The 17,415-nt window shown below is 48.9% G+C and overlaps 1 protein-coding gene across 3 annotated transcripts; it reads right to left on the bottom strand.

The window, feature by feature from the left end:
* Positions 1 to 783: 783 nt before the first annotated feature.
* xrn1 (5'-3' exoribonuclease 1) lies at positions 784 to 17,305 on the bottom strand. Of its 3 annotated transcripts, none has more exons than XM_036554290.1 (42): positions 17,111 to 17,305; positions 15,637 to 15,869; positions 15,439 to 15,536; positions 15,228 to 15,337; positions 14,919 to 15,029; positions 14,530 to 14,615; positions 13,999 to 14,086; positions 13,612 to 13,780; positions 13,288 to 13,355; positions 13,042 to 13,176; positions 12,717 to 12,786; positions 12,524 to 12,629; positions 12,132 to 12,221; positions 11,893 to 12,049; positions 11,641 to 11,760; positions 11,251 to 11,420; positions 10,855 to 10,972; positions 10,650 to 10,748; positions 10,183 to 10,286; positions 9,931 to 10,062; positions 9,459 to 9,621; positions 9,270 to 9,383; positions 8,737 to 8,835; positions 8,323 to 8,438; positions 7,634 to 7,780; positions 7,283 to 7,372; positions 7,065 to 7,200; positions 6,816 to 6,872; positions 6,543 to 6,675; positions 6,324 to 6,393; positions 5,905 to 6,100; positions 5,707 to 5,790; positions 5,532 to 5,624; positions 5,248 to 5,376; positions 5,073 to 5,153; positions 4,795 to 4,929; positions 4,520 to 4,658; positions 4,108 to 4,271; positions 3,584 to 3,697; positions 3,149 to 3,257; positions 2,440 to 2,603; positions 784 to 2,100 (listed from the first exon to the last, which is right to left on the bottom strand). In XM_036554290.1, the coding sequence occupies exons 1-42, from the start codon at positions 17,183 to 17,185 to the stop codon at positions 1,792 to 1,794; spliced, it is 5,181 nt and encodes a 1,726-aa protein (XP_036410183.1). In that variant the 5' UTR covers positions 17,186 to 17,305; the 3' UTR covers positions 784 to 1,791. The 3 variants fall into 3 exon arrangements, with proteins under 3 accessions (XP_036410183.1, XP_036410184.1, XP_036410185.1); XM_036554291.1 differs by having other exon boundaries at positions 5,248 to 5,373; XM_036554292.1 differs by having other exon boundaries at positions 5,707 to 5,787.
* Positions 17,306 to 17,415: the final 110 nt, after the last annotated feature.

Raw genomic sequence — 17,415 nt, 5'->3', positions numbered from 1 at the left:
TGCAAGTGATTCGCTGTAGGTAACAGCCAAGGAAACCAGCAAGGTTAAAATGGTAGTCTAACTGCATTTCTTCTGAACTAGTAAAAGGGTTCTGTGAGTGCTAGTTAACCGTATTGCTCGCTAAGAGGAACTTCAACGTGACACCAAATCGCATTATTACCAAGCTAATTTTCCCCCTAAATTACCTCATTATGGGGATTTTACAATGCTTTATCATGTGGCTTCTTACTCAATTAGTCAATCGTGAGGTCCCCATGCTTTAAAATTTCTGCATTCGTTCATCTGCTTCTGCTATGACAAGTTCCTACGTTGGAAGCGGGGTATGACTTGCAACAAAAGGAAAGCTCAATCAAGGGTTTATGGGAACACGCAGTGATGGTGCTTCAATGCCTGTCATTATTTATCCCGTTACTCCACACTAGGAATAACAGCAGCAGGTGAGGCGGCCAGCGAAGAAGCGGTGTACCGTCAAGCTTTCGGAAAGGACTTTAGTAGAAAACTACGACCTATTCTATCGGTCCTCAAAGCCAGCCCGGAGAGCCCACCCAGAGTGATGTTAACTACTTTTGCATTCACACCTACTCCAGATTTCGGACTACTTACGTTCAATTTTCAGGCGTAAACAGAGTATTTTGAACCGGATCTTTGAACAGCACTGAAGGAATGATTCGGTTCACTAAAAAAGAGCCGAAACGCCTATCATCAGTATGCACAAGGTTTTGTCTAGAAATTTCAAAAACGCGACAAACTGCGCACAACCAAACCATGGAGACAACGGTGGGGTACAAATTTAATGCAAAACGTAAAACTCGTTGTTCTCAAAGCAAAAGACAAACACGTGTACAAACAGTTCTGGTTGCCTCAGTTGTAGTAATTTCCATTAAAAAATTACAACGAATCTTATATCCTAACAAATCATAGATTCTGTCTTAAAATGGGATCCTTATAAAAATCCATTTTTAACAAGTGATTTTAAGAAAAAAAGAAACACATTTACCCTCTCCCAGCGTCAGTGCATGGGAGGCGAAATTTAAAACTGACGTCACATGATATCGAGGGTGCTAAAGATGCACCACAGGTGTCCAGAAAAGACGACGATACAGAGAGAATGGACACGTCAGTGGTAAATAGTAAAAGAAAGCCACAGCAACCAGACCCACGAGTCATTGTCATGAGGACACATTCTGGAGACGGGCCCGACGGATGGGCATATCCACACTACAGTTTGGGAGCCCGGCAGCACATGAGGCTCTGTCTCCGGTCCTGTGTTTTTCTGGGGGAATGCCGAAATGTGTTGTAACATGATGTAATGTGATTTGTTGTGCTTGGGTGTATTGCACAAGAGGAAAATTTTCAGCTTAGGATGAATGACATCAAATTCATTTCAAAGACAGTAAATATAGCAATAAAACATTAAAACATACTGAATGAAGTAAAACCTAAGATGATACAAATGTAAAACAGGAAAAAGAGATGAATTTGATCAAAGTGAAATAATGCAAAGAACAAAAACGGTAAGCTGGCAATTTGAAATACTTCCTCCAGAAGGGGAAAGAGGTTCACAAGGTTCAAAAATCAGAGGAGTTTAAAAAAAGGCTTTTCCCCCATTCTACTCGATCAAATTAAAAAGGCCCTATAAAATTAGTTGATGGCTGATTTGTATCACAAAATTGAGAGAAACAGGAAAAAACAAATTATCATCCTGGCTGCAGTCCTTTCATTGCGGTTATATTTTTCCCATAAGGAACTATAATATGGTCTTTTAAAAAAAAGACATCACAGAGGGAAATGTCATTCCAGTACTTTCCCGGCCTCAAAGTTCACTGCCAGTTTCCTAGCTTTCCTCTTCGAGGCAGAGCCAGGGGTGTGAGGGACGGGGTTCTGTCTCGGTGTGCTGGGCGTGGTGGGCGTGACCTTCTCTGGGGGCTCCTGGGAGGCGGGGGGAGTCTTTGGGGGTGCAGCGGAGGCCGAAGGGGCTGCGCTGACATTCGGCTGGGTCAGGTGGGAGGGGTCAGTGCCTTGTTGTCGCCCCACATGTGCCGAATTGTAGAACTCTCTTGTCTCCATATTTTTCCGTCCAGACACACGTTTCTTTGTCACCTGTGGAGTAGAGAGACAGAGACAGAGACAGAGAGAGAGAGAGAGAGAAAGGTCAGTCTTTCTCACACATAACCACTTTCTGACCATGGAAATGGCAGCTAGCCTAGTCACTGGACAGGTCACCCAACATGCAGAACACACACTTCAACAAAAATGGTGTAAAAAAGCACTTCTGTGTTCACAGTGTGACAAGATGCCTCACTCTAACCTTATGACGATTTGACTTTTGATACTGTTGATATTATGATGACATGTTCTACTTTTCATTGCATTCATTTATTTGCAACTTAATATAAAAAAGTGATAGACCTACACTGGGTCAGGTAGCGTAGCCCTTACCTGCAGGGGGATGAACTGGTTGTGGGAGCCGAGGGGGAGGCTAGGGGCTGGTGGACGTGCCCCAGGGTAGGTGCCCTGGTAGAAGGGCTGTCCTTGGTGGGGGAGGTGGGTGCCCCAATGCAGGGGACCATAACTCTGAGACTGGGGGTGCATCAGCAGGCTCCCTACAAAGGGAGAGAAGCGAAAAGTTCTGTCAAAGCACTAAATGCCAATAATGTAATGTAATGAAAAGCTGAAGGAAAGAGAATTTTGACATGGTTTGGCTTCTTAGCGTTTCAAAATGCTGTAAGAGCTCAGCATGCTATGTCCTGAATACCCTCCTAACCACCTTAACGTAGGCATGTGTGAGTTGATAAACCACAGCCACAGAAGCAAGTGTGAGAAATGAAACACCCTTACAGAGGTGTGTTTAATCCATGAATTATGCCCACGCTGATGTGTGTGAGGAATTAATTTGCTGTGATATGGGTCAGGAGGCACTGCAGATGAGTTCAAGAGGACAACGGACCTCTGCTGACAAAATCCGGGCAGATAAATTGGTGTTCTGTTGCCTCCAAGTCCAAAGATAAAGACAGAGAGAGAGAGAGAGAGAGAGAGAGAGCGAGAGAGAGAGAGAGAGAGAGAGAGAGAGAGGACAACAGGGAGAGGGAGAGGACAACAGGGAGAGGGGGAGGACAACAGGAAGTGACCCCGGAAAACACACACTTACCAGCTGGTTGGCCAAACACAGAAGGGAGGGGTCCAGGTGCCAATGCCCTCATCTGCTGCATGTTGGGGAACAGGGGTGGAGGCAAGGGGAACCCAGAGCCCACTGAATTCTGCAGAGGTACACAGAGTTATAGTTATATAAAGTAGGGTGACAGTCATACACAGGGTAAAAGCAGGTCAAAGGTCAGCTTCCAAACACAGGCGCCTCATCCCAACTTGCTCTGAACTCTGCTGACTCCACACTGATAAAGTTCTCTGAAAAGCAAACACTTTCAGTCATGAGCCCAAGTCATGAGATCAGGGCAACTGAGGGGAGTTGTTTAGAAGACAACCATATTTTAAGCAACAGCAACAAAACAATAGCCAATAATAACCTTATGTTGAATTATCTTCCCACACGCTGACATTATCGCCAGCGGTGTGGCCTGAGCCTTACCAGGCGCTGCAGGGCGAAGAGGGCGGCTTTCTCCTTGGCCTCGTTTTCAGACTGGCACTGAGGCCCATGGACCAAGAGTCCGCTCGCCAGCTTCACCTGGCACACTGTCAAGCCCTGGCAACAAAGCGGACGGAGAGATGGTGAGTTTGGGGCGGCAGTGTAGCATAGTGGTAAAGAACAAGGCTCATAACAGGGAAGGTTGCTGGTTCAATTCCCCACTGGGGCACTGCTGTTGTACCCTGAGGCAAGGTACTTAACCCAGAATTGCCTCAGCAAATATCAAGTGGTATAAATGGATAGCATGTAAAAATTGTAACCTATGCAAGTCACTCTGGGTAAGAGCATCTGCTAAATAACAACGTAATGTAAAAGTTGTAATGTAAAGGTTGTGTCCTTCATGTGTATCTCTCAAAGCACTGGCCATATAAATATTCAGGCTGAGAAACTGTACATTTAATGACCACCCAGTACGAGAAGCAAACACAAGAGGGCCGAGCATCAGACCGGCCGCGCTGGGTGCTTACCTGGGGGCTGCAGAGGAAGGCAAATTCTGGTGGGGCCATTCCCAGCCCTACACAGATCCGGGCGAGCTCAGAGGCCACAGACGGGACGAGAGGTGACGGAGGCACCAGCGGGGGAGGAAGGGGCTGCCCTGATGACTCTCCCTGGGGTTTGTTGATCCGAGCAGCTGTTAGGGACAGCAGACAGAGAAGGACGGATTTGTATAAAACAATAACAATGACAGGAAAACAAAAGGTGGAGCTCGATTACCTCAGCGACTGGAATAAGAGAAAGCAGTTTCTGTTTGGAGCAGAGTGAACTGTTTGGCTTGTTACTGGCTGATTAACTGGCCCTGCTGACCTGACACAGTGTCTTCCTTCCTCCATAAAGGGGAATATGTCTAGAATATCAATATAGAGGACACAGGTTCAATACCTAGCTTTTTGGTGGGCTTCCTCCTGCTCTGTTGCTGACCACTGGCGTTGGCAGAGTTTTGGATGTTGGCTGGGGGGGCAGAATCTGCAGTGCCTGAGCTGTCAATCTTCAGCATTTCCTTCAGCATAAGGGTCCCCTTCTGCACAGAGAGAGAGCAATTATTACATCACAGTCAGCATTCAGTTCCACCAACCACGAGGTTGAGGGCGGGGCCTGGAACATGGAGTGGTAGGCGATTGGCTCTTCTCATGGGAGGCATGGCAGAATGAACTCACCATGGCAAAGGACTGTGGGGACAGGGGCTCTGAAATGTCAGTTTCCTCTTTGGGTTGCGAAGGCTGGGCCGGAGTGCTCTGGCTGCTCTTGGAGATCTTCAGGTTAGCGATCAGCTCCTCAAACTCTGAGGAAGGCTGGAACACATGGAGTCGGAGTGTGTTTATGTATGTGGGAGAGAAAGAGTGCGTTTCATTTTATGGGTGTGTCCGCGCACGTGTGTATGTGTGTGTGTGTGTGTGTGTGTGTGTGTGTGTGTGCGCGTGTGTAACAGAGGTACCTTGTTGGGTGTGTTCTGGGAGGGGAAGAGGGAGGTGACGTCTTCGTTCCTCTTCAGAACTCTGATGTTTCCAGCCGGACCCTGAAACAGCAGAACATCTTACTGTCTGTCTGACGCCCGCTGGCACCATTGCACACGCATGAGTAACACACAGCACACACAGATGTGTACGTACAGGCTTGCTGTGTGGTTGGAAGGCCTGGGGGTCATTACGCTGGCTTCTACCCTGATCCGGTTGCTGCTGTTCCTCCTGTCGCCTCTTTTGGCCTGGTGAACCTGCCCCCCAGCCACCCTTCCCTGCCTGCTACACACATAGGGTTAAATTTATATTACACACATCATTTACACACACAAACACACACACACACACACACACACAGGGTTACACTGCAGTCCACAATACCAGGTGTACCACTCCCCACACACAGGAAGTACTGTCAGCAGAAAGAAGGCACTCACGTTGTTCTGCCAGTGAGCTGGAGGGTTCTGGGGCATTCCGGAACCCTGCAGAGACTGCCACACATTACTGAACTCCTCATCCTTGCTGAAGCCCTGAAAAAAGCAGAGATGGTCACCCCCACACGCAATGCACACGCACACAGGTAAGTACAGTATACTGACACATACGCATTACCTTCTGTGTGTTCTTCTTGTGTGGCGAGTTCCTGTTTCCCTGAGTTTCAGCCCTGAGATTCAAGCCTTGTCTCCCATTCTGCTGCTGGCAGAGTACATCAATCATTCAATCAACCGTCCAATCAGTGGTCTTCATTGACACTGTGGTGTTAAACCCCACTATGCCTGGTGCTCAGATGTGGGCATCTGGGGCCCTTACCTGCGTGGGTATGAAGGGCGAGCGAGGGGAGTGGTTTAGGCCACCCAGCTGACCCTTGTGGGTGTGGTGCGAGGAGGACGCGGGCTGTGGCTTCACGATGGCGGTTAGCTTGTGGCCACTGAACTCCTGCCGACTGCCGTGGGTCAGGTTGATTAAGGCACTCGGGGGCATCCTGTAGCCCCGGCCAGGGGAGCACCTGCGGGGGACAGGTGGGTCAGCATTAGCTAAACTGGAAACTTACCCCTCATATCCCCTTATAAAAGACCCGAGGAAAAGCCTGGTCCAGACAGATGCCTCACCTCATTGCAAAGATGCAGACACAGGGAGGTTTTGTTGCAGATGGAAGCAGAGAGATGTCATATGACCCCACATTCTCAACCCTCTAAACCCTTCTGACTGTCAGGGACACAGGGGCCTACCTGATGGTGAGTCCTCCAGCAAACTCCTCATCAAACACAACTTCGAACAAAACCTCTGCCTCCCTGTCAGCTGCAGGAGAGAGAGCGTGAGAGAGACCGAGGAAGAGAGAGAAAGAGAGGGAGAAGGAGGGATACAGAGAGGGACAGTGTCTCAGGAGCAGCATTTGAGGAATAGCCACTGTAGATCGGGGTAGCGGAGGGCAGATCAGCCACACTCACCCCCCTTGATGCCAATGATGGTCCCCCTGAGACCCAGTGGGACAGAGAAGCTCTCCCTAACGTTCACCACGCGGTCAAACAGCCGGTACTCTGCATCAGGATCTGGGACCACACCAAGCTGCTGCTCCAGGGGCTACACACACACACACACACACACACACACACAAAGTCACAACAAATAAGATTCATGTTTGCAAAGACAACTATCTAGTACTCACTGCATCTGTGCCTGCAGACAGACAGACAGACAGACAGACAGACTCGCACACTCACCCTGAAGAGGAGGTGTGGCTTCACGGTCACACGGACTTTCTTGCTGCTCTTCTTCAGCTGGCAGACAGAGAAAAGAAGACGAATGAAAACCTTTGTAAGATCTGAGACCTGCGTGTTTACTGTCTCAGGTCACAACTGTGAAGCAACAGAAATGCAGCACTTCTGCAGCTACACTGCCATTGGCCGTTGCTTCTGTCACACAGCCATGTCCTGCAGTGATTGGCTGTCGCGTCAGTGACCCCGCCCTACCTTGGCCTTCTCCAGCTCTTCCTCGATCTTCTCCACGATGCCCGCATCAAGGATCTGCAGGTCACATGATGCCCGAGAGGAGGAGCTAACAGGGTGCATTTTCAGCCAGGAGGTGATCTCCTGGACCTTTTCAGCCCTGAGGGAAGCAACCACAAACATCATCACCATCATCATTGCTGTAATCACCTTTGGCAAAATCAACTAATTCTTTGCATTACCCGTTCTCATCCTCTCCAGGCCAGATATCGTCCTCGTAGAAGACGTCATCGTGGCTGTTCCTGGAGACAAAGTCAAACACCTCCGAGAACCTGGCACAACAAGGAGCGGAGAGCACAGAAAGTAGTGATACAGAAACTGTATGCCACACACAAACACCTACATTCACATGATCACACAGGGACGCACAGATACACTCACGACGCACTCACGCACATACACACACACACACACACACACACACACACACACATACACACATACACACATACACACACACATATATATACACACACACACACACACACACAAAGAAGGCTACATTCATTTATTACACACAGACATGGACAAACCTCTCCAGGTACTCAGCGATCAGCTCCTCGACGGCCGCAGAGTAAAGCCACTCCCTCTCGGTCCTCTTGGTGTACCCAGGAACCTCCTCATTCTTCTTGTTAAATTTGAGGTTCAGTCCCACGTTAGTCTTCTGCTCCCCGTGGGGGCTGGTGGGAAAGGCGGAGGGTGAACGCTCAGACGACAGCCAATATGACACTTTAGCCCAGGAGCCAGAGGAATGCAGATACCCCGATTCCACTGTTGAGCTTGAGCCAAGCCAGCTGGTGTAGTCGTTTACCAGTATCTTTTCTATTGTTAGGACCCCTGTGAGCTCAGCCTGTGAGAGATACTGGCGAAAGCCAACATCCAAACGATCTGTGGGCAAGCTGTGTAACTGTGTTGCTTTCAGTGGTGCCAGAGCTGGTAATTGATCAAATAAACCTGGAGCTGATAAAGGTGCAGGCTGGCACAGCTGACTCCAGCAGGCAGAGGCAGACAGGAAACACAGAGGGACGTCAGCCTGAGGTCCCGCATGAACACTGGGCAGTCTCACCCTGCTCTGATGACTACATTCGGCCTGACACCACGTACTACACCTATGGCTGCACGCAACAATGGAAAAGCAAGGGTGCTGCTCCAGTTCAGCCAGCTTTGGCCGCATCCCTACAGTGGAAAAGTGGTATCCGTGTCTCCAAAGAACCACACTCACTTCTTCTTGGAACCTCGTCCGATGAACACGCTGCCGGAGAACCTGGACACCAGGTAACTGGTGATACCGAGCCGCGAGGCCAGGACGTACCCAGGGCTGTACTTCACGGAGTACTTCTGCAGAGGAGAGACAAAGAGCATGAGCTGTGTGCTGCTCCGAGAATCTACACTGCGCTGACTGTATGCTGCGTGCGGCCAATCACTACGCAGACTGTATGCTGCGTGTGGCCAATCACTACGCAGACTGTATGCAGTTTGTAGCTGATCACTGCAGACTATGCTGCAGACTATGCAGACTACATACCATGTCTGCGTGTGTATCCGATCACTGAGCAGACTGTACGCTGCATTCAGCTGATGATGGACAGGGACATGGGAGACTGAGTTTGGAGCACAGATGCTGTGTTTGACTCACATGCTGGTTCTGTATTAAGGCATCAAGCTGAGGTTCACATGGCACAGTGAAAACGACCCGGATCCGCCCCTCACTGATGACATCACCGGACTCCAGCACCTGTCGGGAATTGTAAGAGATCAAATGGAGGTTTGCGTGAATGCCATGCGGTTTGTTATTCTCTAAACCACAGAGCTCTCTCTCACTGCAATTAGTGGCACGTCTGTGCTGTCACCATGATCCCCAGAGCTCAGCAAAAATGACAAGTTGAGGAGTGAATGTTTTAATGTGTGAAATTCCGTTTTGCTCTGCTCTCCCAGCTGTCTCACAGTGCAATACCTTACCACTCAGTCTGAATGTTTAATTAATTTATTTATTATACCCCCCCCCCCCCCCCCCCCCCCCCAAATAGACCAGCATTCCCCTACCACCCACCACACTCTTTCCCACATCGAGCAAAAAATTAGACCCGGGACTCCCATCTCTATATCAGGATTTCTATAGGCTCGGATCTCATCTTCCTGGTGACCTAGGTCAAAGGTCATGGTACTGACCTCTCCCATGGCACCGTAGTATGGATTCCCCACCATGAAGACAGTGGTTGTCGGTGGAAACAGCTCCTCCAGTGTTTTGAAGCGAGAGAAGGCGGAGTCAAAGGCCTTGATGTCCTGCAGAAACAAAGAGCATGGATCAGCTCGTTCTGACAGAAGCATCATGGGAAACGTCGCCGGGGTGATACGTACCTTGACAATGGTCTGGTAGGCGAAGGGCAGGACCTGCTTGGCCCACTGCTTCTCCAGCTGCACTTGGCCGTTCTGGCCGACCACATACTTCCGTCCCGTCAGGAGCTGCCCGTACACAAGCACTGCTGTCTCGTTAATGGTGATCCCCTTCCGCTTACCGTAACTGTCCAATCAGAGGAAACACACTCAGGAAGAGGAGGGACAGAGCCACCATTTAGAAAGTTAAATTTTGAATTATGCATCTAGGAAAAGTGAGACTGATGATCCTAGTGCATTGTGGACTGGAGAATGGGATTATTGATTGTGAAGAAGGTGAAATTGCTGGTTGTGAAGTCAAAGGTGAGGTTTATTTGATAACGTTATTTGACATTTGCTTGTATAAAGTTTAAAGTGAGATTACTGACAATCAGTTGTGGAGTGGAAGATGATATGGTTGGGTATGGAGGTGGGAGGGAAGCGGGGTGTTGCGTACTGTTCAGTGATGGTCTGCACCTCCTTCACCCAATCCTTCTGCTCCTTGTCACTCAGGTACGACACCTTGGTGGGCGGTGGCATGCTGCCCAGGTACAGTGTCTGCACCCCTGGGGCCTCCTCCAAGAAAAACCTGCAGGACAGGAAAGTGACTGAAACACGCCCACCGAGACATGCCCCCACACAGGGCCTGGATGTGGCAGGCAGGAACCCAGCCAGAGCCAGGATGTTTACGGCACAAACGGACTCTTACTTGGTCTCTCCGTCCGACACGGCCACGATCCGGGCCTCCTCCAGGTGCGGCCAGTTCACAAAGATGGACTTGCCCAGAACCAGGGAGGCCACGTAGTCACACTCCTGAGAGAGGACAACAAGCGCAGGTCACTCGCAGCTCTGTGACATCACACTGCGTGAGAATGAGTCGGTGGCAGTGTAGCATAGGAGCAGGGCTCGTAGCCGAAAGGCTGCCGGTTTGATTCTCCAATGGGGCACTGCTGTTGTACCCTTGGACAACATACTCAACCCAGAACTGCCTCAATAAATACAATAGGTAAATATAACAGGTAATATCCAATAGCAAAATAACAGCTAATATGGTATAATAACTATAAGTGGGTAACATGTAAAAAATAGTAATCTCTGTAAGTTGCTCTGGATAAAAGCGTCTGTTAAATACCAATAATGTAACACAATGTGTCTGTGTGCTGAGCAAGTGCTCACCAGCTCGTCCTCCGCTTGGCTGGGCGTGATCTCCAGCATCATGTTCTCCCCTCGGCTGCTCTGCTGGAAAACCACCACGCCGGCCTTCTTCTTACTGAACTGCAGAGCGGGAGAGAGCCACACAGGGGCGTCACCACACCAGACTCGGCACCTTACACATCTGCGCTGCCTGATGATGTCACCGTCCCTCCCCGGCCCCTCTCACCGTGTGACGGATGTGCTTCAGCGTGGGGAAGCCGCAGAAGTACAGCGAGCTGGCGTCCACCCGCCGGCCCGCGCGGTCCCGCGACACGTGCCACGCGTCCATGGGGATCAGCGTCTGCCTGGAAACGGCAAATCACATCACAGCCCATTAACATACATTCGTCCATCACTGGCAGGGGTGTCATGTGACCCACTAACAGCTGTTAAAATTCACGACATCCACGTAACACACTGCATCACCGCTGGCACCAATGCTGGTATACTCTCACACCAGTGCAATGTCAGCTTGGCGCTGAAGCTTGTTCTGTTCATGGCCGGCGGGCAGCGCGTGACAGACAGCGTGTGACAGACAGCGCGTGACAGACGGAGGGGGACGCGCAGCGTGTGAGAGACGGACCTGACGTGGCAGCGTGTGATGTGAGGGAACATGTCCGGCAGTGGTGAGGAGTAGGCGAAATCCAGGTCACCGTCGTAGCGGTACAGCGCGCACTCTGTGTGCCTGTTCCTGGCCTTCTCCGACGGACTCAGGAGGTCATTGTAAGTCTCCATAGCTGCCAGCAAACGTTTCTGAAAGCAAGTGCACACACACAAATATAAATGTACTGCAGTCGACTATTTCTCTGGTCATAGCCCAGTCCCTCAACACTTCATTCTCTAGATCAAAACTGCACTCACGCAGACTAGATCACGAGGGCTTACAGGCTTACAGTTCATGTCACCAATCTGGTCAGATACACCTTGACTCAAGTGGACTCTGAACTGGACTCTCGACTCTCTGGACTCTCACCTCGTCGATGAAGGGGATGAGCACCACCGCTTCCCACTCCTGCTGCTTGCCGTTGAGGTCCGTTTTGAAGTCCAGGGGGTAATACTCTATGATGGATGAACTCTCCGACATCATCAGGTGCTGAGGAGGAGAGATTCATTGTCCATCTTAACAGAAGACAGCACATACAAGCCATGACAGGAGAGCGTGTATGTATGTATGTGTGTGTGTGTGTGTGTGTGTGCGTGTGTGTGTGTGTGCGTGCGCGCACACCTGGTAACACTTTGGCAGCAGGTCCTTGCTGGCTGCAGGCAGGACCCCCAGCAGCTGTTCGAAAGGCATAAAGGGTTTCCCGAGGTTGAACTTCAGCTGCAGCCCCGCAATGTTCCGCACGTCCGACAAAAAGGGGGCGTAATGGTAAGGGTAATACCTAGGACAGGTGGGGGAGTGCAGGTTAGCACCTGAGATCAGACCAGACGAGAGTGACCCACCTCACATGTGTAATCTCTCACCAGCTCCAGGACTGGACTCCATGGTAGTAGTAATGCAAGATCCACTGGATGCCTTCGACATAACATACTGCCTGATTGGCCAGGAACTCACTGCAGGGGGGAGGACACGGCATTACACAGATGCACTTCTACACAGACACACAAACTGTTCCTCTTGTTAGACATTTTTAATGTATTCAGAGGCTAGGAAGTCACCGTCAGCCATGGATCCACAATAACCATTATTTACACATCTCTACACTTGCACTGAGGAAAGAAACAGTATGAAGTACTACACAGAAACGCTGTGGGCATGTTTCGAGTTGGAGGGGCCTAGCATGACAGAGACCACCAGCCTGTGAGAACAACAGTCTGAGAACATCAGGGTGTGAGAACATCAGCCTCTGACTCACTCTGAAACCACTTCCACGCCCATCTTGGTCATGTAGTACGAGCGTTTATACTGTCGGAACTCCGTCTCAAAGATGTCATCATCCTCGCCGTCCTCCTCTGAACAATCTGAGCCAGGAAGAGGAAATGTGTGAGACCGGAGCACAGAGGTTATGGGGAAACATCAGGGGAAACAGAGGAGAGCATGCGCTTTACCTTTGGTGTTGAGGCTGTCCGAGTCTTTGCCTCCATCCAGAGCAGCAAGACAGAGAGAGTTGTCCAGCACCTGAACGCAGAGGGGAGAGAGCTACTTACCACAACTGCACCAGCTGATAAGCATGGCGACCACAGCCTTTGACCTCATCCTGCTCCTACCCACTGCACACAATAGCTGACAACTAAATAATGTTCTCAGCAGACTACTGTTAGCAAGAGCAGCCACTTCCTGACAGGCCTACAGTGAAATAGGCCGTAAGCAGGCCATGCAAGTGCATTCAGGGTAATATTTAGGTGCATTCAGCTGTGTGCGAGTTATGCTCACCTTGTTCCTCTTCCCCTCCTGAGCTCGGGCCTCCTCGGCCGCCAGCCCCGCCGCCTCGTTCAGGTATTTGTTCCCCACTTTGCTCTCGAACCACTTCAGATCCACAAAGACCTCACTGAAATGCTCCCGGTCAAACTAGGGGAGGACAGACGAGAAAGACAGAGAAAGAGAGTGAGGTCAGTCTCTCTCACGCATGAACACTTTCTGACTGCTGCCGCCCCGCCACTGTCACGTCACTGGCCTCACCTCAGAAAGTTTGTCCAGGTACTTCTGAAAGTTGGCGAGGTTCAGGTTGCCGTTCTCATTGAGGTAACCTGGCAACAATCACACAGAGATATGAGCACTGTGGTGGAGGTGTCAATCACAGAGGTATCAATGCATTGGTACAGAAATTAGTGTCACGGCACAGGTATCAAGCCCACAGAGAGATCAGAGAAGTCACGAACATTGCTGTGGGTGAGTTCTGGCTCGGCAGCTGGACGACCCCATCTCCCTGTTAAGGTCATTGACCTTGTGCTGCATGTTCTGTGTTCTGTGCCGCGTGTTGTGTGCGGTGTGCGGTCAGCTCACCTGTCAGAGTGGGCAGCACGCTGATGTAGGTGCGGTACAGGAGCGGCAGGGCATCGTGGTTAATGTGCAGGTGAGGTAGGTGAGGTATGAAGTCGTTGCCCACCAGGAAACCCATCAGGATCCAGTCATCGATAATCCGCTCTAGGTCGTACTCAAACGGGATCTTATTCTGGTGGCCATCAAATACAAACAATCCATTAGCCAGTCCAATGAATATGTTCTACTAATACTGCCACAGACATGCTTACTTTCGTACACAAATGATACTTCTACACCAAAAGAGGAAGTAACCAGTTGGAGAGTTTTATATGTATCCACATTGTTATCAGTGAAGAAGTGTATATTGTGAAGCACCGAAAATGGATGCGGTTTAACTGTCCCACTCACCCTCAGTTCTGAGAACTCGTAATCGATGTACTCCCTCATGAGTGACAGGTGCAGCAGGTGGAAGGTTGTTTCCTCCGGGGCTGTTATTCTGCAGTACAGTCACAGAGCAAGCATGAGAAAGATCTGCTTCACCACCGAGGGAAAGAATGGCAACACTCTGGAGCAGCTTAATGAAGCCATCAATGAACAGGACAGACAGCACATATCATATGGCTTATTAATCTCTTTCATGTCTTTGTAAATGTGCATTGTAATTATATATAATCCATTCTCAAGAAGGATTTATCTGATATTAGAACATTCTATGGTTCCCGATGTTTAAAATTCATAATACTAACACATATCCATGAGCACTGCATGAAACACTAGTGTTCTCCAAGTAAACTATGACTTGTGCTCTCCGTATGACTATGACCGCATGAAAGAAGACTGTGCAAGACTAAATACTGTTCCATATAATCAGCTGGTGATATCACAGTCTGACAGTGGAATGGCAGAATGTTCTGTCTCAACCCTGTATAACAGACACACCTCTTCTGGGCCTTTCTCCCACCAAAGCGAACCTCTTCTCTCAGGAGGGAGAAATGGGGCTCGTGGCTTGTCAGACCCAGCATTATCTACAGGGAGCAGCAAAGAGAGGAAGATGAGCGTGTACATCCTTACATTCACAAAACAATTCCCCACAGACACAAAATTACAGTGAGCAGCATCTGATGCAGCAAGACCTGAGGAGGAATTCTGTCCTGGAATTTGAGTTATATGGAATGCACCCATTTGTTACTCATGTGCTGCCGGGAATGAATCCAAGATGGGACACTGCTGCTGCGCCTTTCACTTTCACTGCTCTGACGCAAAAATATCGCTGCACTGAAGGGCGGCAGAAAGCTGCAAACAGACATCCACATGGATCAGGGACCCACCAGGTCCGCGTCCAGGCCGTAAAGACAGTGCCGGGTGTTGGGGTCGTGACCTGGCTTGGCGATCTCTGAGCGGATGAACTCCATGATCTTGTGCTCTCCTTCCCCGGGAGTCTGGGGAGGAAACCAAAAAATAATTTCACGCATACTGAGAACACAGCCGTCACAAGGACCAAACGCTGCAGGCAACAGCAAGGACTCGAGTTTATCAGAACACCTCGTCATTGGTTACAGCCGTCACCTGGTGTGTGCGCGACAGCTGCATATGTGTGCATATGTGTGCACCTGTCATTCCTTTGCCCTCCTACTCACCTCGTGCCCCGACAGGTACACGCTGACCTCCTGCCATGACTTGTCAGAGGACAGCTTATTGTGCACAAAATACTTCAGCTGCTCCTGGAGCCTGGCCATAAATTCCGTCCCTACGAGAGGTAAAGAGAGAATGAGGCGGTTTAGCATTTGAGATTGGCACACCGTGTGACAGACAGGTGAAAGGTTCAGTCTGCTGGCGGAGGGACTTCACCTGGCGTGATGCAGTTTGAGTCGAACCTGGCCTCTGTAGGGAGAACCTCCCCCTTCTCCAAGGCCTTCTTTATTTTCTCCTCTGCTTCCTTTGCTGATCTGCAAGGGAACAGTGACGTTACCAAGACTGCAACAACCTCGCCAGGATTGGGCAGGACCATCCTGGTGTATTGGCCTGGGTTTAAACATCAAATCATACCTGAATCGCCTCCCGCGTTGCTGATTCATCTTGGCTCTCGGAGCGACACCATCCACAGCCATGAAGAAAACCTTCCGGGGTTTGATGATACGAAAGAGAACCTCCAGGTAGTGGAAGATATCTGCAAAGATCTTCTCCTCAGAGATGCGAAAGTGCACGTCCTCATCATTGGGATGGGAACACTGATGGATGATTCCATTCATGTCCAGGTACAAGTTGTCAAACTCAGGAATCTAGGGAGTAAATGATGAAAATATCCAACAGTTCAATTTGTGTTGGCAAAGACTGATGAGGTGTGCAAAGGTTCCAGCTTTGAAGGGATGTTTAGCAAAAAGATCACAATATATGCAGCCTGTCCATCACAGTGAAGATAAAAAACAGTACTTTACAAGTGAAGCTTCTTTTTTATTTTTCAAATGTTATTTTGAGGGAATTCTATTCCATTCATCTCCAGAAAGATTTACCCAAAAATTTCACGCAGTGCAATAACATGTGTTGAGTTAGTCCATAATGTAAATACCGAACGAGAGGGAGCGTGTGCATGGGCGGATTGTCTTTGGATATACATGTTATCGCTGGGCTTCAAAAATCGTTAGCTGAATATTAACAAGATATTGCTGGACTGTCGAAGAGACTGAGTTTGATTATCCTAGTGAATTTACCTGCGCAATTTCAAAGACATATCGGATCAAACTTTGCTCGTTATCAGTTTCAGGTGGGCGCTCTTTTGAAATGGTATAGTAAATAGGACAGCACTACTTTCGTTGATTGAACGTGCACTCTTGCTCCACAACTTAAAAGTTTGTTTTACCTGAGGTAATGATTAACTGGTTAGCTTAATATCTTAGCAAAGATACTTGTCGCTTTAATATATTGCATGTGGTTTATGTTGGATCATCTCATTCACAGATCCATCTATACACCTCGTTAGTGAAGTAGCTCGCTGTTACAGGCTGTTACACACAAGTTGATTAGCTACGATAGCTATTTCATACACTTTTGTTGCTATTTAACTTTTGTTTTCCTTGTAATAAGTCCAACAGCACATAAGCTCAGCTCAGATGACTTGGACAGACCCGCTGTCAAACATAGCTGGCACACATTTCACGAACTTTACTAGCGTGTACTAGCGTAACAATTGCATAGTTGACCAGTAAATTAGCATCAACTCTCCTGACAAGAATACGATGAAATTAGCAAACTGGTAAACTGACGTTAATTGGACAGTTAGCTATCGCTAAATCTCCAACCTTGCTAATTGTTTAATAATAATATGAATCGCCTCAACGCACGGATGTCTCAGGATACAGAACATGTCACCCAGTCGAATTTAAACAAATACTACAAGTAGAGTCTAATTACGAAAAAGCCTGTTGTGGAAACACTGGGAGACATGGAGGTGAAACTCAAACAGGCCTGCTTCCTAGCTATATTTAGCAACCTTGCTAACAAGCTAGCTATATCGATATCATACCTGATGCTCCTTGACAACTTCACTGAGGCAAGGATATCGCTCCGAAATCCATCGGTAAAATTTAGGTACACCCATCTTCACCAGAAAATCTTACTATAAGATTTAATGTATTTTTAAAAACCTAAACGCGAAAAGAAGTCTTCAAAGTTAATGAAGAAGTTGATATCCTACGGAGTCCAGGTTTTTGTTTCTGTGGTAGCTGTTACTGTACAGGCAGTGATAAACGTCCGGACGGAATCCGTGACGTACTAGCTAGAAACCGTGAACCGACAGATCACAAAGTGACGTTTTTCAAATTGACACAG

Source organism: Megalops cyprinoides, chromosome 20, assembly GCF_013368585.1.
Source record: "Megalops cyprinoides isolate fMegCyp1 chromosome 20, fMegCyp1.pri, whole genome shotgun sequence".
Taxonomy (NCBI): Eukaryota; Metazoa; Chordata; class Actinopteri; order Elopiformes; family Megalopidae; genus Megalops; species Megalops cyprinoides.
This window is presented reverse-complemented; position numbering and strand designations above follow the sequence as displayed.

What these genes read in the sequence shown, in the direction of transcription:
- xrn1 (XM_036554290.1), bottom strand. Translation starts at nt 17,185, where the DNA reads ATGGGTGTACCTAAATTTTACCGATGGATTTCGGAGCGATATCCTTGC. An exon ending in TGTACCTGTCGGGGCACGAG is followed by an intron (nt 15,030 to 15,227) that starts GTGAGTAGGAGG and finishes TTTCCTCCCCAG; the next exon opens with ACTCCCGGGGAAGGAGAGCA. An exon ending in ACCTGGACAAACTTTCTGAG is followed by an intron (nt 13,177 to 13,287) that starts GTGAGGCCAGTG and finishes GTCCTCCCCTAG; the next exon opens with TTTGACCGGGAGCATTTCAG.